Source organism: Canis aureus, chromosome X (genome assembly GCF_053574225.1).
Source record: "Canis aureus isolate CA01 chromosome X, VMU_Caureus_v.1.0, whole genome shotgun sequence".
Taxonomy (NCBI): Eukaryota; Metazoa; Chordata; class Mammalia; order Carnivora; family Canidae; genus Canis; species Canis aureus.
Genome location: NC_135649.1, coordinates 13,088,982 through 13,113,574, shown reverse-complemented (window position 1 = coordinate 13,113,574; position 24,593 = coordinate 13,088,982). Strand labels below are relative to the sequence as shown.

Below are 24,593 nucleotides of genomic sequence, written 5' to 3'. Positions count from 1 at the left end.
TGACCATTTAAAAATGTGAAAACCATTCTTAGCTCAAAGACCATACAAAGAATGGCAATAGGCCTGATTTATTCCCCGGGAAGTCATTTGTAGGTCCCTGGATTTTTTTTTAAAGATTTTATTTATTCATGAAAGACATATATATATATATATATATATATATATATATATATATATATATATAGAGAGAGAGAGAGAGAGAGAGAGAGAGACAGGCAGAGGGAGAAGTAGGCTCCATGCAGGGAGCCTGACATGGGACTGGATCCCAGGACCTGGGGTCAGGGCCTGGGCTGCAGGTGGCGCTAAACTGCTGAGCCACCTGAGCTGCCCAGGTCCCTGGATTAATACCCATAATAGTCTTAACAATCAGATGGACAGTCCCCTCAGTTAACGTAAATAAACTTTTTACTGCTTTCATAATCCATTTCAACGTGGCTTTTTTTGTATGTGTACAAATGACTGACCATGCCTATGATATTTTGCCTGCCTCTCAATATAGCCTTGTGTCTTGTTTGCTAGATCGACTATAAAGAAAAGAATTCAAGCAGTGGATGCGTTGTTCTTAGAATTACCAGAAAAAAAAAAAAAAACAACAGAACACCTGGTTAAATTTGAATTTCAGTTAAGCAACGAATAATTTTTACCCTAAAAGTTTGTTCCCTGTATTGCATAGGACATACTTGTATTGACGAAATATCTGTTGTTTTTCTGAGATTTTAACGGGGTGTTTTTATCGGTAAATGCGGCATTTCTTGTACTTAGGGACTTCGTCCATCCCGCATTGGCTGAAGCCTTAAGAGTAACGACAGATCTGAAGGCAGGACTCTCTTTAAAAGAGGTTTGAGGAGACGGCTCATCTGCACCCCGTGGTGGCTTCCAGCGTTCCTTAACCCGCTGCAAGCTCCGCTGGGCGTAAACCCGGCTTCCCAGCCGCTTTCCGGGGGTCTGGGTTTGCATCCCGCGTGCCAGCCTCGCCTGAACAGCCCGTTTTCATTGCTTGGGTTTTTGCGAGAGCTTCCGGGGACTGTGAGGCCTTAGAAGGGGCTGGGCGCGAGCGGCGAAGCCAGCGCCCCAGGCCGGGGCGGGCGGGGTGGCCGGGGCCGCGCTTACCTGCGGCCAGAGCCCCGCGGGGTCGAAACGCGCGCGGCTCGCGTCCCGCGGCCGAGCTCCCGCTGCCCGGGCGGCGTCGGGTGGTCGCTGCGGGCCGCTGGTTAGGGGCACTCCCGCTCCGCACGGTGACACGTGTTTCATTTGCTTGGTGACTTGTCGCGGAAAGACGCGGAGGCTTGAGCCCCACCGGCCGATTTGCCGCTGCCCGAGCGGTGCGGCGGGTCAGCGCCTCCGACAGCTCGGGCGTCGGTCCCCTTGGCGGAGGCTCGTCCTCGGGCCTTGGGACGGTCACTCGGGTACTCGGGAGCCCCGGGCCGCGCTGCTGGCGCCGAGGGGCCGCGGGGGGGCGGGGGGAGCGCTGTAAGGGGGGCAGCGCTCCGCACGCGGCCACCTGCGCTGCACCGGTCCTCCCGTCCTTGCGCGGGCGAGGGGGGCGTGGGGGGCAGGTCGCGGTGGGGGGAGGTCGCGGCGTGGGGGGGCGCAGGCGTCTCGCGGCGCGGCCCGTTGCTAAAGGCGGCGCCGCGCGAGTCCCAGACTCGTCCCCGCCGGGGAGCGTTCGCATCTCGGCGGTCGGGAGAGGGCTTGGGGGGTTCCGGGGCGGCGGGAGCCCGGCAGCCCGGCGCCGGTCGGCTTTCCGCGGGAACCGGGCTGCCACAAACCCCCGGGGCCGCGGCGTGGGCTCCCAGGCAGCGCCTCCTGCTCCCGCCCGCGCCGCCGACCGCTTTTCCACTTGCAAAATGAGGGGCCCCCGCCTGCCCCTCCCTCCCTCCGGTCACCGGCCGGGCCGAGGGCAAATCGACCCACGCACCTTAGGCGCCAAATTGAAGGCAGCGGCGGTCGGGGGTGTGCGGGGGGTGGGGGGGGAGGAGGCGTGGGGCTTGCGCACCAAGACCCCCAGTAATTACCATCAAAATGAATTCAGTATCATTAAAAATTCAAAGTTCGTGCAAAATAAAATGCGATGATGAACAAAACATGAAGACGTGAAATAAAGACGAGATGTGACCCTCATGTGGCACCACTCAGCCACCCTGGCCTCCCCCTCACCCGGGCCCTGCAAGTCCACTCTGTAGCGATTCCCTCCTCTCTCCGTGCCCGCAAGTCCTGGGCCTCCGTCCTACTTCTCATTTGCTCTTTCTCTGCAATGAGTTCGGTTTTCACGGTGCCTGTGCCTCCCCGGCTGTGCAGAAGGAAGGTGACACTGCCGCTTCGCCACCTCGTGCCCCCAGGAGCCAAGCCCACTTCTTGGCTCGCTGAGGCCATTGGAACAGGTGCGCAGCTTGGAGGAGACCAGAGGCGAGAGCTGGTGCGGGAGCAGCACTGGAGCCACCAACCCCCCCACCAAACCCCCACGGAGGGAAGGCACAAGAAAGAGGAAGCTGTGCTCCCCTCATTAGGGCCTAGGAACCCATTCAGAGGACGCTTGAATATACATGTTTTAAAAGGAACCACAATAAAGCAGGGAAGGACTTTGCAGATTATTTTGCAGAAAGACGGATCCTTCTGTGCTTGGGGACAGCCTGTTCCTTTCTAGCCCGCCATGAGCATTTCCCGGTATTGCAATTCAGTCCGAATTTGCGATGCTCTAGCACCCCCTTTTTTTTTATATAAATTTATTTTTTATTGGTGTTCAATTTGCCAACATATAGCATAACACCCAGTGCTCATCCCGTCAAGTGCCCCCCTCAGTGCCCGTCACCCAGTCACCCCCACCCCCTCAATACAAAAGGGGGAGAAGTTGGGGAGGTGCAGACATCCTGGGCCCTGTCCTGCAGGCGCAAGGCCACCGCCTGGGCTGCGGGCCTTCCCTCTCCCGGCCTAGCTGTTCCACGCTCCAGCCAGCAGAGGGCACTCTTGCCACGCAGACTCCCCTGGACTTCTTGGGGCGGGGAGACTTTTCAGAGGCATAAAAAAATACTTGGACCCAGTAAGAAATATGCATGATTTTCCATGAAATATTAATGGGAAAAATAGATTATTATTAAGAACTTGTGTATGTCTATTTGATTAATGACCCATCAAACCGTGGAAGGAAAGAAGAGGTCTCATAACTGTCGTTATCAAACATTAAAATAGCAATGTGGTAATAAATATCAGCATGATATACTTAAATTATTTAGGACACAAATAAGACTTTTTCTCCTAGGAATGTGTGTGCCGAGACCTAGTAACAAGGAAGAACGGGTCTGCTTTATCCTAAACATCTTCTTTTTAATTTTTCATTTATTACAAACGAACTTTCATGAACACCGAGACAGTTAAACGAAACTTCCTCTCACCAAAGAAATCTGCCGTCTGAGGCCCTCTGTGATTTGCCTCAACAGATTTTGAACTTTGTGTTTCACTCTCCACTTTAGCCACCCTGTCTTTCAGCCTCGTCTCATTTTTTCCAGCATTTCCTTGCCTCTGCCTCCTCTTACTCCCCACTCACTTTCCCTCTTCACACTCTGGAAATCCTACCCATTCTTCAAGATCCACTTCAAATACTGACTTTTTGTGAGTGCTGTCAAGGGATGAAGCCTAGGGAGCCAGATGGCACTGTGGTGAAATGTCACGAGTGCTGTAATCAGAGTGGGGATGGGAAGGAGGCTCTGGGAGCTCTGGTTGGTACTTCAGAGCCAGCGGGTGCTTCAGACACAGGCCAAGAGATTGGGAAAGCTTCCTGGAAGAGGTGGTGCTTGAACTAGTGCTGAAGGTTAAGGAACTCTGGATGATTGAAATGGCCCCCGAGACTGGCTACCTTGTTGGTGACAAGGGAGGAAGGGAAGAGGTAGAGACAGGTAGGCCTGGGAAAGTAGGCCGGCACCATTACACAGAGGAGGTCGGACTTGATTCAATAAGCCATGGAGACTCATGGGGTGATTTCAAGTGGAGACGATATTGGATTAGACCCGCATCTCAGAAGATTGCTCTGGAGGCAGTGTGGTCCATAGGTTTGAATGGCCGGTGCCCCACTTAGGAAGTGGTACCATTCTTCAGATGAGGAAAGAGAAAGGCCCCAACTGGATAGATAAAGTAAAAATGGATAAAAGGGGGCACATGAGGCCCCAATAACACATTGTTGTGACTCTTACAGAATGTGTGGCTTCCTACCTTGTGTTATGTTACATTGCCCTTCCCTGGAAAACGAAGTTCCTGGAAATCAAGGTTTTTTTTTTTTTTTTCTCAGTTCATTTCTTTATTCTTTGTATCATATGGCCTGGTACACGATAAGCTTGAGTTGACTGAGGAGAAAATGTCTGAATGATTTTCTCAGGAGGGCTTACTTTTGAAATGCTCTATTTGTGCCCTCTGGGCTCAAAAGCCAGCTGCATGACAGGTTTGTTTATCATCTTAGTCACCGCGCTGGGGTAGTTTATACATTTTGAAAGGAAATAAGATTTCTCATGGAAATCTCACCATTGGCTCCCACTTAGGGGTATCATACTTGGAAATGTTAAATGATTCCAATGGGCTGTACTTTTTGAGCTCGCCACTTGAGTGTGTGTGTTTTAGAAGTTGTGAAGGGGGATCCCGGGGTGGCTCAGCGGTTTAGCACCTGCCTTCGGCCCAGGGCATGATCCTGGAGGCCCGAGATCGAGTCCCACATCCGGCTCCCGGTGTGGAGCCTGCTTCTCCCTCTGCCTGTCTCTCTCTCTGTCTTTCATAAATGAATAAATTTTAAAAAATCTTAAAAAAAAGAGTTGTGAAGGAGGAGACCCATAGCTCTGCACAGCTTATATGACAGCAAACCCCTTGAGACCCAATGTCCTTTCAAACAGAGGCTACGATGAACTCAGTCCGGTTTGTCCATACAAATCCTCACAGGCTGTGGTGTGTTTAGGAAGTCTCTGTTCTTCTCTGTTCAAAGGCTGACAGAAAAAAACATCCTGAGATCCTCCTGCCCCTTTGGGCACGTGAGCTGCGTGAGCCTCAACTCAAAGCTCAGTCAGTGAGGCTTTAATTCTCCTTGGAGAGCATGCCAGGCCTCCTTGGACTCATGAGGACTTAGAAGAATGATGTTCCACCCTCAGCCGTGGAGATAAATGTACTTGGGAATAATACCTTGAGAAGGGGGGCACAAGAGTGTATCATTATTTAACAGCATCCCAACAGCTTCCAGTCTTGGTAGAGTTCACGGAACCAAAAGGTAACAGAGGACGTTTATTTCAGAGGCCTTGCCCTTCCCACTAGTCTGGTGCAAAAGTGATGTGTCCTTGGCAAGTTCAGAGAACACAAGGTGAAACTGTGACCATAAGCGAATGTGGTGGGTTAGAAGGTATTTTATCATTTGAAAGTTGGTTGAATGAAGTTTTACCCAGTGATTCAGTGAAACATGTAGTAGTCATTCCTCCTGCCCTGGGTGATCAGTTTTTATGCTCTTGTTTGCTCCTTATTTCCTTTCATACATCTCCACCTCTTTCTAAAAAGATTTTATTTATTCATTTGAGAGAGAGAGAGAGAGAGAGAGAGAGAGAGAGCTTGAGCATGCATGAATGGGGGAGCAACAGAGGGAAAAGGAGAGAGAGGATCTTCAAGCAGATTCCCCACTGAGCATGGAGCCCGATGGGAGGCTAGATCCCACAACCCCAAGATCATGACCTGAGCCAAAACGAAGAGTCAGATGCTCAACTGACTGAGCCACCCAGGTGCCCCCATCTCTATCTTATAAGGTATAGAAAAGAATTGCTATTAGTATAATGAAGTTAAACTGTCCCCAGGTTCAGATAATCTGGTTTGGGATAAAATTGCCATAAATCTTCTGTTCAAGTTTGGTAGAGAGAGAGGAGATTTGGAAATTGAGCCTCATACCTTTAAATTGCTATTGGGATTCGGGCTTCATGACGCCTTAGGATTTAATCTGTTGATTTCAAGTGAAGAAAGATTTCATTTAACATGATTTCTCCCCAATGATCAGTTGTTCTGTAGTTGTAATTCTGAATCTTGTATTTAACCCGAAAAGCCACTGACAGTTATGTGATAGTGCCTAAAATGTACCATGAAACATGAGATTGTTCCCTCACGCCCACATGTGTATGCACACCCCCCCACACTTATTATTACGAGAATGTTCACATCTACAGAGAAGTGAGATAGTGAAATGCATGTCCACCTACCGACCACCTGGATCAAACAATTGTTGATATTTTTTCATAAAAGAAGTGACTAGTTATATGTGTATTTGCTTCAGCACCCCCAGCCCCCCAAAAAGTGAGTATTTGCCAGTGTCACCCCGGTTCCATTATTGGACCTAATAGAGTCAACAATAATCACCTGCTCTCCACCAGCAGCCTCCTCATATCCAGATTTCTCCAGTTGTGCCCAAACTGTGAGTGACCGTTAATTATTAGTGAAGCCATTATCGGAAGGTCGGAGATCTGAGAACTTGGTACTTACTGTCCCTCAGTTGACATGTCAGGAGTATAGATTGGTAGCAGAGCAGAACTTAAGCCAGCAAAATGTCTAGTAATTAATTATTCGTTTGGAAACAGTCCCTTCCTTGATCCATACTGACCTCTGGAGAAAGTTGAGCCATTGATTGGAATCAACTTGCGCCTCTGACTTGGTCACATGGGGGCTCTGACTCCACCAGAGCCCCCGTCTCCTGTAAAGAGGGGAAGTGCCATGGAGAGAGGCCCTCTGGCACTCTTCTAGGTGCACGGTCCGTTATTCCAACACCATTCACTGAGTAGTCCATCCTTTCCGCAATACCACAGAAATACCACAGAGCTATAAAATAATGAAAGAAAATATGTGAATATATTTTTTATCCTCTTAGGGTAGGGCAGCCTTTTCAAAGCAAGGCCTGAACCATTTGACTACGTAAATATTTGGACCATCTTTATGGCAAAAGACAAAATTAAAAAATAAATGACAGGCTCGGAGAAAACGTTTGCCACACAGACTTAAAAATAAGAGTTCCCTAATATGCTAATGGTGTCTGCAAATCGGCAAGGAAAACATTTTAAAGTGGGCAAAGGACATAAACAAGACAATTTCAAGATGAAGAAATAGAAATGGCTCACCATATGGAAAGATGATTAAAGAAATGAAAATTAAGACAAAAATGAGTTACCTCGTTATTCACCTTCTGTTTGGCACAAATGACAAAGATTGGTAATATTTCATGTTGCTGAACACACGGCAGAGAAGGCCTCTCCTCCACCCTTAGCGAGCATACAAATCGGTAGGCACAGCCCTCGTAAGGGCGAGTTGGCATATATTGAATTTCTGTTTCCTCGCCAATGTAAAAGCTCCTTAGACAGTCTGCTCCAGTTCCTGACTTCATTTTCTATTTCTGTATCTGCTTTCTCCTAGATGGTGATACTTGTGCTTCTCAGCTCAGCCTGGTAGCCTGACCCTGACTCCTGAGGTCCGTGATCCCGTCACAACTGCAAGTCATTCTCCCACAAAGTTTGAGGTTACCCAGTTTGAGAGTTTTGGAACAACATGCAAGTTCAAGTCACCAGCATGTTATCTTGCTGTCTCGTGTGACAAGACCAACATCCGGGTTGCTTGCCTCTGGCCTCATTCTTCTGCCCGCTGGTCCCTCTGCAGCCGTTGATCACACACGCGTGTTTGTCATACAAAAGCTGTCTTGCTTTTCGTATTTGTCTCGTGAATGTTGTCCTTGGCTTCATGCACGTCATAAGTTGGTGTTGCGTGCTGACCACTGATACATAGAACTTTCAGTACTTGTCGATTTGCGTAGGTTTGGGTGAGAATGGCATCCAAGCAGAAAAACAAGAAGGCAGACGATAGAAATGCAAGAAAAACAAAGGGCAAGAAAAGTGATGTCTGTAGCAAACAATATGAAAGTGCTTGAAATGCTCCATAATGGTGAAACTGAGACCTCTATAGGGTGCTTTTTGGGTGTTAATGAATCTAATTTGAACAGTGAAGAGAAATGAGAAAGCTGTTAGGGCCAGTGTGTCGAAGGGCACACTAGAATCATTGAGAAAACCATACATAGCTTGAAATGTCAAAACATAGACAATGGAAAAAGATTGGCCTGTGCGGCTTCTAACACGGGGATCGCTGGCGAGGCCTCCTCCTGTGTGTGTAACTTGCCAGCGCGCATCACAAAAATGCAAGTTTATTTATTTATTTTTTAAAAGATTTTATTTATTTATTTATCCATGATAGACACACACAGAGAGAGGCAGAGACACAGGCAGAGGGAGAAGCAGGCTCCATGCAGGGAGCCCGACGTGGGACTCGATCCCAGGACCCCAGGATCACGCCCTGGGCCAAGGGCAGGCGCTGAACCGCCGAGCCTCCCAGGGATCCCCAAAAATGCAAGTTTAAATTTCGATCTGGATGAAAAGTTGTAACATTCATCACCAGTAACGGGTGGTTTGGGTAGGTTTAAGAAACGCCGTGTGGTCTGTGTGGAAAGAGCTGGCTGGCAGAGGAAGCAGATCGTGAGGCTGCTGCTGAGTATCCTGAGTACCTGAGGAAACTGAGGCCCATGGCTGCTTCTTCCGAGCCCATGAGACGGCCCGGTTCTGGAAGCGCATGCCTACTTGCACCTCTATTGCAAAGGATGAGCAAAAGACCAGAGGCTTCAAGCCTGGTAAAGACAAGCTCAGAGTTCTGTTTTGTTCCAGGGCTTCTGGTGACTTTCTGATTAAATCCAAGTTGCCTCACAGATTCCGTAATCCCTGTCCTCTTAAAGAGAATGCTAAAAACACTTTCTTTTTTTTTTTAATTTATTTTTTATTGGTGTTCAATTTACTAACATAGAGAATAACACCCAGTGCCCGTCACCCATTCACTTTGCATGGTGGGAAACCAGAGAATATGGGTCACCGAGAGACTCTTTTTTGGACTTTTTTGAAGGGTTTGTTCCTGAGGTTAGACAAGATTTAAACTAAAAAAATCACGAATTCAAAGTGTTGCTGATTCTGGACAGTGTTCCCACTGACAAAATTGCCATAGTTAACACTGATCCATGTGTTCGAGTCCTCTCTGTTCCCTCTGGTACGGTCCACTCCTTTATCCCATGCATCTGGGAGTGCTAAAATTTATATTTTTTTGTAAATTTATTTTTATTGGTGTTCGATTTGCCAACATATAGAATAACACTCAGTGCTCATCCCGTCAAGTGCCCCCCTCAGTGCCCGTCACCCAGTCACCCCACCCCCCGCCCACCTCCCTTTCCACCACCCCTAGTTCGTTTCCCAGAGTTAGGAGTCTCTCATGTTCTGTCTCCCTTTCTGATATTTCCCACTCATTTTTTCTCCTTTCCCCTTTATTCCCTGTCACTATTTTTTATATTCCCCAAATGAATGAGACCATATAATGTTTGTCCTTCTCCGATTGACTTACTTCACTCAGCATAATACCCTCCAGTTCCATCCACGTCGAAGCAAATGGTGGGTATTTGTCGTTTCTAATGGCTGAGGAATATTCCATTGTATACATAGACCACAGCTTCTTTATCCATTCATCTTTCGATGGACACCGAGGCTCCTTCCACAGTTGGGCTATTGTGGACATTGCTGCTAGAAACATCGGGGTGCAGGTGTCCTGGCGTTTCACTGCATCTGTATCTTTGGGGTAAATCCCCAGCAGGGCAGTTGCTGGGTCGTAGGGCAGGTCCATTTTTAACTCTTTGAGGAACCTCCACACAGTTTTCCAGAGTGGCTGCACCAGTTCACATTCCCACCAACAGTGCAAGGGTTCCCCTTTCTGGGAGTGCTAAAAATTGTTCACTATGTCCTGTACTTGCCATATATTTGATTACCTTGCAGATCTCATGAGAGAGACACCAGAACTTACTGTTAAAGTAGCTTGGCAAAATTTCTCCATTTGTAATGCTTTAACGAGAGTAGAACAATCGGTGAGAGAAATAACATAAACAACCCTTAATGGAGCCTGGCAGAAACTTTTTTTTTTTTCTCTGGCAGAAACTTTGGAATGACTTTGTAACTGACTGGAAATTTTCCTCCAGTGGTAGAAGGAATTGAAAATGTTGTAGCATCTGCAAAATGTTTGGGTGGTGAAGGATTTGAAGACATTGAATTAAGTGGCTTTTTGCTGAACTGTCAGATTCCCCCCCTCAGGAGACCGTTGAGAAATTTCTCAGAGATGTGATCATATCAAAAATTGATAAAAGAGGTCAGCATAGGTTAACATCCAGAACTCGAAGAATGGTGAAGCAGCCCCTCTGCAAATCAAATTGCCGTAATGATTCAGAGGAAAGAGATCCTTCGACGAAATATTTATTGACCTACAGGCAAGATTAAAAGGATTACCCACAGCCCTATAAAGCAGTAATAAGAAACTTTCAAATGAAGGCCAGTAAGCCTTTTCTCTCTGTTTGCTTCAACAGGGTAGAAGAGGCTGGACCTTAGGGTTTTGTCATTCGAGCCCAGCCCACGAGCGAGCTGCAGGCAGAAAGGCCACAGTGACAGTTGAGGCTTGGGAGTCAGATTCCAACAGCTCTGATGATGCGGTGATCTGTGCGCTGAAAGATGAAAGTAGCCCAGGACATTGAGCTTACTTATCCCAAGACAAAACCCAAGTGTCTTGATTCTTTCCCTGTATCTGCTGTGATGACCAGTATTTTCATTGACGCATGATTGTCCTCACCTTGAGATCAGAGAGAAATAGAAGTCAATTGCCCAGTCCCCACCATTGCTGATGTGAAATTAGGAAAATACCAATAAGCTCCACTTAGTGTTTTACTTGAGTGAACAAACCAATTGTCGGGGCTGTCCTCATACTCCCTTCCCTGCCCCCGCTTGCCCCACAAGCTCATGAACCCCTCCAACACAAATTCCTCTACCGTGAGGGTTTCAGGAAGTCAACTCTCACTCATACCTAGGGAGGAGGGCTACTCTACTCGTGCACAGTTTGATTTTGTACTCTTGATCCTGATATTTATTTTCATTCTATTTAATCCTAGCTTGCCATTTCAACCGAAAGAATCCAAACTCTTGCCTTTTACCTCGTCTGGTACCAGTGAACTTGCTTTGCAGCAGTTGCGTAAGGGAGCCACTGGTCAGTCCTGAAGGGCACTGCATTTCGAATGGACTCCTGCATTTACTTTGGTATCTGATCAAGGAGCAGAAGGTGCTAAAGTTCATTTCCATAGATCTTCTCTGTTCTCATACCTGGTCTTCCCGACGATTTGAACATATGAATCTCCTCCGGGAAAGGGATTCTGACTGGAACTTCCCTAAAGGGGGTGGAAATCTAATAACCCACCTCACCTCCAGCCTGGAGGTTGAATGATAGGGTACCTATATCTCAGTTTGAAGTCATCAGAGGAAGGGGGAAAAATACAAACGTTCAAAGGGCCTGCTTGCATAGTTACAGTTGAGACGACAGACATTTCTCAACAGGTTCAAAAGAGACAGATGAGAGTTGAGACGGCATTTTCGGGTGCCGTAGATCCAGTGACCCACCACAGTGCCGGAGGAGCTTACACCCTTTCTCTAGCCACAGCAGTTCTCAACACATTAAGATCATGTTGGGGAGCTTTGAAAAATACAGATTTCTGGAACCTGCTCCTAGATGTGCTGAATCAGGGATGGGGTCAGCACCTGTATATTTTGAAAGCTCCTCAACTGATTTTTTTTTTTTTTAATATGGTCATGGTTGTTAACTGCTGCTCTAAGCCTCAACAGAATCGTGATAGAAAATATAATACAAACGATAGTGGGCCCAGGAGCTAGGAAACCTTGATTCCAAATTTTGGCTCCACCACTAGCTCAATGGATGGTCTTATTCAAATTACTCTACTCTTTCCTAATCCGTCAAATAAGACAATAGGACCACTTGGTCTCTAAGGTCCCTCTGTCTCTAACATTGTTAGTCTGAGAGAAAGGTGCATCAATGTCATTGGTTGACTTTGAGTGTGTCTGAGCCCTTTCATAGAGACCAAGGTAAGTAGTAGCATTGCTGCATTGTGCTCTTGTTAGCTTGAAGATTGTGCTTCTGGTTCAAGTTGGACCATGTTTTAGTCCCTTCCAGAAAAGAGAAGTTAGGCATAGAGAAAACAAAACAAAACAAAACAAAACAAAACAAAACAAACTGAACATAGCATCAACTTCCTGAAAGGAAAGACAGAGGGGACCTCCTGTGAGTTTCTTCTTTGTGATAATTGCTGTTTTTCTTCTGAGTTACAAGGCATGGGGAAAATAACAGATACTATGAGTAAAACACCTTAACATGTTGTATCTATTGTTTTCATAAACCAAAGCAGAGAGAACTCTGTATGGTTACTGTTCCAAGGTTCCATGGATATCTGATGTATTCTTAATCATATCTAGAAACAAGTAGTTTTAAGTCCGTGATTGTTTTACCAGTATAATCAGTGGTTCCATATGCCTTTAGAGAATGTGGTTTCTTTTTTTTTTAAGATTTTATTTATTCATGAGAGTCACACACACAGAGAGAGGCAGAGACACAGGCAGAGGGAGAAGCAGGCTCCATGCAGGGAGCCTGACGTGGGTCTCGATCCTGGGACTCCAGGATCACGCCCTGAGACAGGGGCAGATGCTCAACCGCTGAGCCAACCCAGGCATCCCGAGAATGTGGTTTCTTGATAATTTTAGCATTCATTGAGATTACTGCCTTGGCATTTTTTTCTCTTAATCGACCAGAATTAAAGAAATCAAATTTAAGTTGAACAGCATCAACCAGGAACCATTGATATAAAATAATACAATAGGAAACTGACAGTTGTGCGAGTTTGGTTGTTGTAGGAATGCCTAGACTTTGGCTAGATGGAAACGTTTGTCTAGGACCCAGGTCATTTGAAATAAAATATTGAGATCAATCTAATTCTCATTTAAGGTAATATCCAGTTAAAATAATCTAAGAAGTATCATTGATGAGGATAAAAGCTAGAACATTGCAATATGGCTGAGTTTAACAAGTCAGCAGAACTTACAGGTGGATTTGAAAGTTGCTATGAGCTAAGTGGTAGAAGAAAGAAGTGAATGGCAACATTGCCATGTAAATGGGTGTTTCTTTCTTCTTTTTCAAATTAAGAATAGTCCCCAAAATTGACAAGCTGACTTTACATACAGTTTGAGTGAAAAGAATCTTCCTATTGTCAGACAATTCAGGTAAATTCATGTGTTCAGTATTATGAAGTGTGTGGCAATTTCCTTCTTTGCAGACATATTTAACCACTGGCAGAAAGAAAAAAAAAAGGAAAAGAGGGCAGGGAGAAAAAGCAGCCCAGGTTGCTGAAATTTGTAGAGAATATTAGAAAACTGGTATTACTTTTAAAAAGAGCCTTTTGTTTGTTTAAGATCTTTTGAGTTCAAAATGCAGAGAAGGCTCTTGAAACCACACATTTGGGTTACAGAGCTGCCGCCACCCGAATGCTAATAAAAGCTCTGAGTGTGTATAGTCTCAAGGAGTGTGTGAACCATGTTTGTGCTATGGAATACATTGGTCACTGAACTTTACATAGAGTTACCTTTTAACGGTCTTGAGGCCAATGTGCTATGGTTGTTTATCTAAGAATTCAGAGATAAATCGTGGTATGAACAGTGTATATGTTCTTGGGAGCCATAAAATCAAATAGAAAATAGATGAAAGGCTAAATGGTACATTTCATTAGCATGAACAATGAATGTTGAGAAATTAGATATGAATCTAATTGTGCTCGAGACATCGCACTTCCATCTTTCTTGCATGACTACGTAAAGCCAATGATATAATTAACCCATTTTTGCAAATACCTAGAGTTGGCTCTTGATTAATTGGCAGTGGTGTGATGAGGGCCACAATGAGAAGAACATGGCACTTAGATAATAAGGAGGGGCTTCGCCACTGGCTTCTTGCCTGTCCTGGACCGGGGATCTCCCTGTCTTTGGGTGAGTGGCGCTTAGTCCTGTCAGGATAACCCTTGGGTTATTGGGGTGTGACAAGTCAGCCTAGAGCCCAGGCTGTGGAATCAGACCTGCTTTCAATCCTGTCCCTGCCAGTTAGCAGCTATGTGACTATGGGCATGCTTTTTAACCTTTCAGACTTGACTTTCTAATCTGTAAAACGGGGTCAAAAATACCTGCATTATAGGATTGCTATGAGACTATAAGAAATGCTTAGTACGGTGCCTGGCACATAGCAAGCGCTCAATAAATTGTTGCTATTATTATTATTATAAGAAACGTTATAGAAATAAATATGATAGTTTACTCTTGTTTTTGCAAAATCTTATTACTTTGGTATTTATCTGATTTCCCTCAAAAAAAATAGTATGCATGATTGTTTTAAGAAGAGAGAAGGAATAAAAATCGATTTTCAGTATTTATTTTTGCTTGTGAAACAGACCTGAAACAGTAATTCCTCTGTCCCGATGTTACTCCTTGACCTGCAGCTTTATTATTTATATATGATTTATTTATAATGTAGTTATCATTGCATGGTATTTATTTATATAGTGGTTACTTTTAATGACTTTTTTCACATGGATGTATTCCTAGTCTCTAGAAAATAGTCCATCTACTTGGTTCCACTTTTGAGATAATTAACTCACACTGTGTTAATAGGAGCTAAAGATACAGCTATGTAGGACCTACTTTGCTTAAACCACCAAGTTATTAGCTTAGCTGCCTTTGAGGGAGAATTGGATATCCAAGTAATGCTGCTAGGTGAGCGCAATTCCTCATAACTAGCTTCTGAACAGCTTTGTCATTCCGTGTATTCTGAGAGCATTCAAGAAGTTTAAAATCATGCTTTCAGAATGCTGAGTGTTCATCATAATCCCAATGCTGGATCTGTTGAGCAACGGAGCTGTCACTGCCTTGTTTCTGGCCTCATTTACCTCTTCACCTGGATGATTAGAGTGGCCTCATAACTCACATCCCGACCCTTTTACTGCTTTAACTGGGAGTCTTTGATGTCCTGGTATATATATATCTGGTAGTCTTCAGCGCTTTGCTTCCTGATGAAATTTCCTCGTGTACATCTCTGATTGTGGTACTTCCTTGTTCAAAAAATCTTCAGTGGCTGCCCACTGTCTATATATTCCACTATTTGACCTTTAAATCACAGCCCAGTCCTGGTGTACTGGAATTGGTTTTGTCTGCCAGTATACTCTTTCATACGATTATGTGATAGTCTGTGACTTCCTCAGCCCTATCTGACTAAGCACTAAGAATCTTTAGCCTACAACTCAGCCCTGATCTCTTAAGTTTGTCACTTAAGCTCTGGTGGGTAAGAACAGAAATTAGACTTATTAGCTGGAGCCAGAGTGCCTGAGATGAGACTACCAAGCTGTAGTCTCCTTCCTCTTCTCCTCCAGCATTACAAACACCTAACTTGGCTCCGGCTAATGAGAAGAACATGGGAAGTAGAGTGAGGGCTTTGCCCCTTCTTGTCTGTCCTGGGCTGAGGACTCCCTTTCTTTGGGTGAGTGGTGCTCAGTCCTGGAAGGATAACCTCAGTCTGTAAAAGTGACTTTCTTCTTTAATTTTCTTTTTAAGCTTCCAGCCTACCAAATTAGGGTATCTGAACCCTACCCACCCCTTATCTGGAGTCCTGGATGCTACCCATTTAATTTTGGCTCTGAATACAAATATCCTTGTCAGGGCCCTGAAATAATTAAGTAGAGATCTAAACTCCATCCTTAGGTTCTTGCTAGCCTCCTATTCTGAGCATCATCACATACATAGTATCTTTATTTACCACCAAGCTTCAAATTGCTCTACTCATTCTTTGGCATGTGACTGCTAGCCTGGAATGTACTCCCTATACTTACTATACCCTAGATTTGGCATAAGGAGCTGGCCCTGGCAAAGTAAGGCCCCCGGTTCAAATCTGGCCCAACTGTTGTTTTTTTTTTTTTTTTAAATAAAGTATTATTGCAGCACAGCCATACCCACTCATTTATGTATTGTCTGTGGCTACACTATAATGACAGAGTTGAGTAGTTGCCATAGAAACCATATGGCCTTTAAAAACTTAACTATTTACAGAAAACATTTGCTGACTCCTACCTAAAACCATGAAGTTCTCCATGCCTTGATACTACTTATTCTTTGGCAATTCATTGTTTCCATCCCGTCTAACAATATGGATCTAGAAAGCTAGTTCATTGGGACCATGAAAATAGATTCCAACCCATTCAAATGACTTGCTTTTACTTGAATTTCCGACTTCCTCTCTGTCATCTTCCCAAAATGTCCTTTCTCTGTGTTTTGCTTTTTAGCGAAAGAGATGTTCTAGACATAAAGACTACTAGAGTAGCTTTATGATATGTCTTCAAATGTCATATCAGGTCCTAATATGAAAGTCTTTCAACATTGCCAGTTCTTTCAACATGACCTTCTAGCGTCTCTAAGGTTAGGACTTCCAATTCTTTAGTGTCTCTAACATCAGGTTTTCTGAGCACCATAGCTTCCAACATCTCCAATTGCCAGATCTTCTATTTTTTTTTTTTTTTTTGCCAGATCTTCTAAATGTTAAAATATGTCTTCCACTCTCTGGCCTGAAGCATCTCCAATGTGGGTTTTCTAATCTCCTCAATATCAGGGAAATTAAAAGTCTAGGTCTTCTACTTTCTCCAACAGTCAATCTTCAAGATCCAGGTCTTGTCTTTCTGGGTCCAGAGTTCCAAGTTCCATTTTTTCTATGTTCCCAATCCTCCAGTGAGTCCTATATGCAGGTCTTCTAGAGTCCACATGTCTCATTGTGTCCAAGTCCAGCTCTTATAATATCCTCTAGTGCTTACATCATTCAGTTCCTACAACCTTCAGTATCTCCTAAATTCTGGTTTTGTAGTATCTCATTATCATTCCTCCACCGCCCAAGTGTTTCAATATCTCTAAGAACTTGGTCTTCTAGTGTTTAGGTGTTCTGACATCCCCAATGTCTGAATGACTAGGTCTTTTAAAATCCTGAAATCTTAATGTCCAAGTTTCCTAATGTCTGGGGCTAACCAACACCCTTGACTTCCAGCATCATGAAAATTACAATTCCCAAATTCTATGTCTTAACATGAATGTGTCAATACCCAGGTTTTCCAAATGTTTCCCAATACCCAGGCCTTCCAATTTTATGGTTTCTAATTGTCTAGATCTTCTATTATCTATATCTTTCAATGTTTAGGGCTTCCAAGGTACAGGACTTACAATGTCTCTAGTATTCAGGGCTTCCGGTACCCATGAATTCCAACATTCAAGGTCTCCAAAGTCTCCAATGTCCAGAATAACCAATGTCCACAAAATCCAAGGCTTCCAATGTCTCCAACATCCTGTGCTTGCAATGTCTCCAATGTCCAGGGTTTCCAATGGCGCCAGTGTCAAGGTCTTCCAACAACTCCAGGTCTTCCAGCAACTCCAAGTCTTCCAACAAATTCCAAGTCTTCCAACAGCATCAAGGTCTTCCAGCTAATCCTAGTCTTCCAGAAAATTCACGTCTTCCAGATAATCCACGTCTTCCAGTAATTCTCGGTCTTCCACAAAATCCGTATCTTCCAGGAAAATCCACGTCTTCCAGAAAATCTACGTCTTCCAATGATTTCAAGGTCTTCCAGACAATCCACGTCTTCCAGCAATTTCAAGGTCTTCCAGCCAATCCACGTCTTCCAGAAAAAATTATGTCTTCCACCAAATCCAAGTCTTCCAATCAATTCAAGTCTTCCAGCTAATTTATGTCTTCCGGAAAAATCCAGGTCTTCCAGTCAGTCGATGTCTTCCGGAAAGAAATCCAGGTCTTCCACTCAGTCCACGTCTTCCAGAAAAATCTATGTCTTCCGCCAAATCCATATCTTCCGGAAAAATCCAGGTCTTCCAACCAATCCATGTCTTCCACCGAATCCAGTCTTCCAGTCAATCCACGTCTTCCAGACAAAATTTATGTCTTCCACTAAATAAATCCAGGTCTTCCAAAAAAGCCACGTCTTCCAGAAAATTTATGTCTTCCACTAAACCCAAGTCTTCCAACAAATATACGTCTTCCTAGAGATCCACGTCTTCCAGAAAATTCATGTCTTCCAGTAACCTCCAGGTCTTCCAGCAAATCGACGTCTTCCAAACAATCCAGGTCTTCCGGACAATTCGGGTCTTCCTGAAAAATCCACGTCTTCCAGAAAAGCCATGTCTTCCAGGAAATCCATGTCTTCCAGTGACCTCCAGGTCTTCCAGAAAATCCATGTCTTCCATCAAATCCATGGCTTCCAGAAAATCCACGTCTTCCAGCAAAGCTGTGTGTCTTCCATCAAATACATGTCTTCCAGCCTAGCCACGTCTTCCAGAAAATCTGCGTCTTCCAGAAAATCCACGTCTTCCAACTAAGCCACGTCTTCCAGAAAATCCTTGTCTTCCTACATCTCCAGGGCTTCCAGCATCTCCAGGGCTTCCAGCATCTGCTCGTCTTCCAGCATCTCTGCGTCTTCCTACATCTCTGCGTCTTCCTGCATCTCCGCGTCTTCCGGCATCTCTTCGTCTTCCAGCATCTCTTCGTCTTCCAGCATTTCCACGTCTTCCGACAACTACCCAGTCTTCCAACAGCGGGCTCAATATCCACGTCTTCCGACGCCTCCAGGGTACCGGCCTTCTAACATTCAGGTCTTCCGGTGTCTACGATATCCAGGTATTCTGACATGTTCCATAGTCCAGGTCTTCTGACCTTTCCCCAGGTCCAGACCTTTTTAAAAGGAGTCTTCCCAAGTCCGAGCCTTTCCATGTTCAGATCTTTCCACAGACAGGTCTTCCAACACAAATAACCCTGCTTCCAGTAGAATTAGCCTCAAAAAATTTAAATAAGGCCATCCTTCTTATAGACCAGATTCTATGGATCCACCATATTGAAGCTTAATAGTATTTTTTCGCTGTTAGGAAATGTGTATTTATTCACAGCTTTTAAGATAAGTGTTCATAAGACAGCTTCTGTAATATAAGCACATTGAAGGGATTGCTGTGATAAATTTTGCTACTTGGCTAATGCTTAAAGTTTTTATATAGTCAATTATGGTTAGGTGCAAATGAAATTATTTTAATAAGAAAAAATTCCTGTTTAGAGACTATTTTAGTTAGAGTGAACATACAATGTATTTATCCATTTCTTATACCGCCAATTTTTGTTTGATCTTAATGTGACTAGCCAATAATAATAATAATAATAATAATAATAATAACATTTGACATAGCATTTGCTACATCCAGGCACTGTTCTAATGCATCACTTCATTTAATCTTCACAAGAACCCACTGAAGTGGGTACTATCATCTCCGTTTTACAGATGAGGAAACTGACACACAGAGGGGAAGTAACTTGTTCAAAGGACACAACTAATAAATGATAGACCTAGCTAGCCTGTTGAACCCAGCTTAGCCTTTTGCCAGAGTCCATGATCCCAATCACTGTGCTATAATATCTGCTGTTGAAAGTCAAGTTGAGAATTATGGGATCCAAAGCTTGATTGCTCCTATTTTATGTGTAGACTATTATCAGATCTTATATACAAATGGTCTTCTTTATGCTGCCACTATCAGAACCTATTTGTATTCACAGATCTCATTCCTCAACTAGCTACTATTATTCTCTTGCCCATGTATGTGGAACTAGGCACACTTTTTTTTTTCAAGATTTTATTTATTTATTCATGAGACACACACACACACACACACAGAGAGAGGCAGAGACACAGGCAGAGGAAGAAGCAGGCTGCATGCAGGGAGCCTGATGTGGGACTCGATCCTGGATCCCAGGATCACGTCCTGAGCCAAAGGCAGATGCTCAACCGCTGAGCTACCCAGGCGTCCCACAAACACTTTCTATGATACCATTTTCAGTCTGGGCAGAAACAATATAAGGAAGCACTGAGTTCCAAGTACCATTTGCTTTAGAATCATATTCACAGATCCATGCTCTGAGTACTGGTGCTTGGAATTTATCCATCTACTTTCATCCCTTATCACTGACTGTTCTCCACTTTGCACCTTACTATCTAGACCACTTACCATTAGTTTGTTTCTGACCTCCAGGATTCACCTGTTTCTTCCAATATCACTGACCTCCTGGATTCCTGACCACTGTCTTGTTGTTCAACTAATGGTAACTACAACTCCCTAACTCCCAGTATGCTGACCTAGGGAGCCAGCTACTTGGTTCTCCGAGTCTCAGCTCCTACCAGGTGCTTTCAGCAACATTGCTACCATGCCTCTGGCTGGCATACCAAGCATTAAAGCCACATAATGAAATTATGGTCAGACAGGGAATTTCTAAAGACATAGAATCATCTACATGGTAATGCAAATGAATCATAATAATTATTACTAAAATTGAAATACCTTCCAAATGTCTAGTGACTTATTTTGCAAAGTGCTGTCATTTCATCCATCACTCATCTATTGGTTCATTCATTCATTCATTCATTCAACAGATATTTATTGAGCGCCAGCTGTGTGCCAGGCATATTTCAATGGAGCTTACAATCACCTAGGGAAAACTGGCAATGTACAAACAATTGAACAATTATTTATATGTTGTTGCAAGGCCATGAAGGAAAAGTAAATATAGGATGCTGTAAGAGTCTGGAAAGTTAGAGAGCATTCCTGAGGAAGTAACATGTATGGTGACTGAAGGATTGATTTTCTTATTTGATTATTAAGATGGATGCTTTTATATCAGTTTTACCTAATCAGGTTAAACAGCGAGTACTGAAGATGGTCACGAGAGCATGTATTTTGACTTCTTTTCTTTCCCTACTACTCCATGCTGCCTTAAAATAAATAGTAAGTACGGTTTGGGCAATATATATCAGGGGATATAAAAATATTGGTACTCTTCAACTTAGTATTTTCACTTCAATGAATATGTTCAAAGAAATAATCTAAAATGTGGATAATTCATGCACAAATATGTTCCTCACATAGTTATTCGGTATAGTGAAAAACAGAAAAACCTGGGGGGTCTAACTTTAAGGGCATGATTAAGTAAATGTGCTATTTCCATGTGATGGAATATTCTTTCATTAAAATATTTATGGTATGTTGATATTATATAATGTTAAGTGAAAAATCAGCATACAAGATTATATAAAGTGTGATTGCAATTATCTTAAATATATATAATCAGAGACAAATGACTAGAAATAAACACATTAGAGATTGTGAACTAATTATCTCTAGGTGGGTAGGATTATGTGTGATTTTTGTTTACTTCCTGGTGTTCTTTTTCTTCTTCCAAAGTTCTTACGGTGTGAAAGTATATTCAGGAAAAATATTTAAATGATTGTGCATAAAAAGTTCATTATTTATTCATCTTATTATACATGTAATCAAGTTTTACTGTTGAAAACACTTCAAAATAAAAGCAAGCAAAGTGAAAAAATTACAATCTTAAACTCAATACTTAGAGATAATTGCTACAAAGTTTTTGATGTATGTATTTCCACACTCTTTCATAGTAGGTATGTTTATTCTTTTTAACAGAATGGAATCACACTGCCATTTAACCTATTTTTTTTCACTTAACAATAGATTGTTAACATCTTTCCATGTCAGTAACTGTGAATCTATGTTCTGATTTTAATACATGACTTATTTACTTTATCTCCTTTTGGTGGGCATTAGGTTCTTCCCAGTTTTTTTGTATTTTAAAAACTGCTGTGATGAGCACAAACATAGCACAAGTTGTGCAGAACATGTCATCCTGCATGGTGGCCCTGTACATGACTGTGTGCAAATTTGCACAGGTATTACTGAGGATAAATTCTTTTTTTTTTAATTTATTTTTTATTGGTGTTCAATTTACTAACATACAGAATAACCCCCAGTGCCCGTCACCCATTCACTCCCACCCCCCGCCCTCCTCCCCTTCTACCACCCCTAGTTCGTTTCCCAGAGTTAGCAGTCTTTACGTTCTGTCTCCCTTTCTGATATTTCCCACACATTTCTTCTCCCTTCTCTTATATTCGCTTTCACTATTATTTATATTCCCGAAATGAATGAGAACATGTAATGTTTGTCCTTCTCCGACTGACTTACTTCACTCAGCATAATACCCTCCAGTTCCATCCACGTTGAAGCAAATGGTGGGTATTTGTCATTTCTAATGGCTGAGGAATATTCCATTGTATACATAGACCACATCTTCTTTATCCATTCATCTTTCGTTGGACACCGAGGCTCCTTCCACAGTTTGGCTATCGTGGCCATTGCTGCTATAAACATCGGGGTGCAGGTGTCCTGGCGTTTCATTGCATTTGTATCTTTGGGGAAAATCCCCAACAGTGCAATTGCTGGGTCGTAGGGCAGGTATATTTTTAACTGTTTGAGGAACCTCCACAGTTTTCCAGAGTGGCTGCACCAGTTCACATTCCCACCAACAGTGTATGAGGGTTCCCTTTTCTCTGCATTGAGGATAAATTCTTAAAGGAGAGTTGCTGAGCCAACGACTATATACATCATGATGCTTACCAGAGCAAAAAAATTAGAAGCAATCCAGATGTCCAACAATTGAGGATAGTTAAATAAAATTATGTGGTAACTGTATGATGGACTACTATGCAGCCATTTAAGTTTATATCACAGAAGAATATTTACTGAAATGGGAATATGTTCACAAGATCTCATTAGTGAGAGGAATAGGTCACATGAAAGTATGTATAATATTTAAAATTTTAGAAAGGAAACTATATAAATGTACTCAGAAAAATAACTGGAAGAACATATACTATGTTAGTAGTAAAAATCTCAAAAGAAAAATAACCGAATTGTGGTATATTTTCACAATGTAATATTGTTACACAGCAGTGAAATGAATGAACTGCTAACATAATAATATGAGTAGATTGTACTTCTATAGTGTTAGATTAAGGTATGAAGTCCCAGAAGACTACATATAAAAGGATATTCTTTCTATAGTCTTCAAAAACAAGTAAAACTAAGCATTATATTATTTAGGTGTACATATATATTTGGGATTAAAAATATTCTTAGTAAGCAAAGAAAAATAAATTAAAAAATCGGGATAATGATCATTGGGGCTTAGGAAAGGGGCTTGGAATAGGAGAGGATCACAGAAATGGATTGAAGTTATTTGTCCATCTTCTAGTGCTCAGGTTTTGATGGGTGGGTGGCTGTTCATTAAATAACTAAAAGCACACCATTGACTATTTAATAATTGCACGATTATTATGAAAATTAAAATAAGTTAATGGATGAAAATAAAAGAGGGCCATGCATAGACCGATGAGACAGTGTGCATGGATCACTCATAATACAATTCAGTGCACTCAAATTTCATATTTCGTAAGCAGTTATCTTTGGGTGGTTGGAGTACATGGGCTTTTTATTCTCTTGTTGCTCTTTAGTCTCTAAATTTTCTATAGGGAAAATACAATATTATATTAATTGAAAAATAAGCCCCAAATTACATAGAGTAAGATCTCAAATATGTTAAACACGCATAACGGGGACTGAAAAAGTGTTGACGTGTTAATAATAATTGCCTTTGAGGAGTGAGAGTTCCTATCATTTTTTTATGTTTCCTTCTACTTGTTTTTTAAGCCAAATGTTATGGAGTGAGCTTACTTTTTTGCGGTTACAAAAGTAATCTATGCTTATTATAAAAGTAAAAAGTGCAGTCTTTTTATAAAGTGTATAAGTATATATACTATACTTATACACTATACTATATATACTATATATACTTGTATATAAGTATACTTATATACTTATATATACTTATATACTTATATATAAGTGTAAATATACTTATATATACTTATATATAAGTATAGTATATTTAGTATAGTGTATAGAATATGGACTATAACATTTTATATAAGTATATATAGTATATATAGTAAGGAGCGAAAATATCCCTCTCCTGGTCCCCTGTCCAGAGACAGACATGATTATTTGTTTACTTTGTATCTTCCAAGTACTTTTTCTCTCTCTGTGCGTGTGTTCTTGGTATGTTTTATTTAGAAAATGAAGTCATCCTATACATATTATTCTACAGCTTGCCCTCCCCACCCACCACCGCTCGATAGAAAGTCATTGCTGTAATAGCCAGTAGAATTCCATGGTAAGGTGTGCTGTATCATTTATCCAACTCTTTCCACATGGTAAATCTAGATTGTTAACAGTGTGTTTACTATTATAGATAATGCTATAAAAAGTATTCTTTTTCATCTATCTTTTGCACGTTTAGAAGTATTTTTCTAGGCTGGTACCTTAGAAGTATAATGGCTAGATCAAAGGGTTTGAGCTAAATAGCCCTCCTGGCATGCTGGACACTATCATTCTTTTTAATTTGTCAGCATTTTGGAGAAAAAAAATCCAATCTCATTCCATTAAGTTATTTTCCCCTAATCACTAGTAAAGTTAAGCACCTTTTAATGTATTTATTAGCTATTTGTATTTCTTCTGTTGGAGATTGCTTGTTCATATCCTTTGCCTGTTTTTCTGCAGAATCATTTGTCTTTTTTCCTTGTTGATTTGTAGGAAGTCTCTGGATATTAGAGCTGGTATCCTTTTGTCTGCTCTATGCTACAAATGCCTGTCATCTGTCTTTGTAAAAGT

General features: G+C 42.5%; 1 protein-coding gene across 1 annotated transcript in view; it reads left to right on the top strand.

The window, feature by feature from the left end:
• The window catches only part of LOC144308368 (uncharacterized), a 77,270-nt gene that overhangs the window by 47,933 nt on the left and 4,744 nt on the right, over positions 1-24,593 (top strand). The window contains exons 5-6 of the mRNA XM_077888740.1: positions 4,187-4,257; positions 7,408-7,510. Of these exons, the coding sequence (XP_077744866.1) occupies positions 4,187-4,257; positions 7,408-7,443 (107 nt within the window). The 3' untranslated portion in view covers positions 7,444-7,510. The remainder of the gene's footprint in view (positions 1-4,186; positions 4,258-7,407; positions 7,511-24,593) is intronic.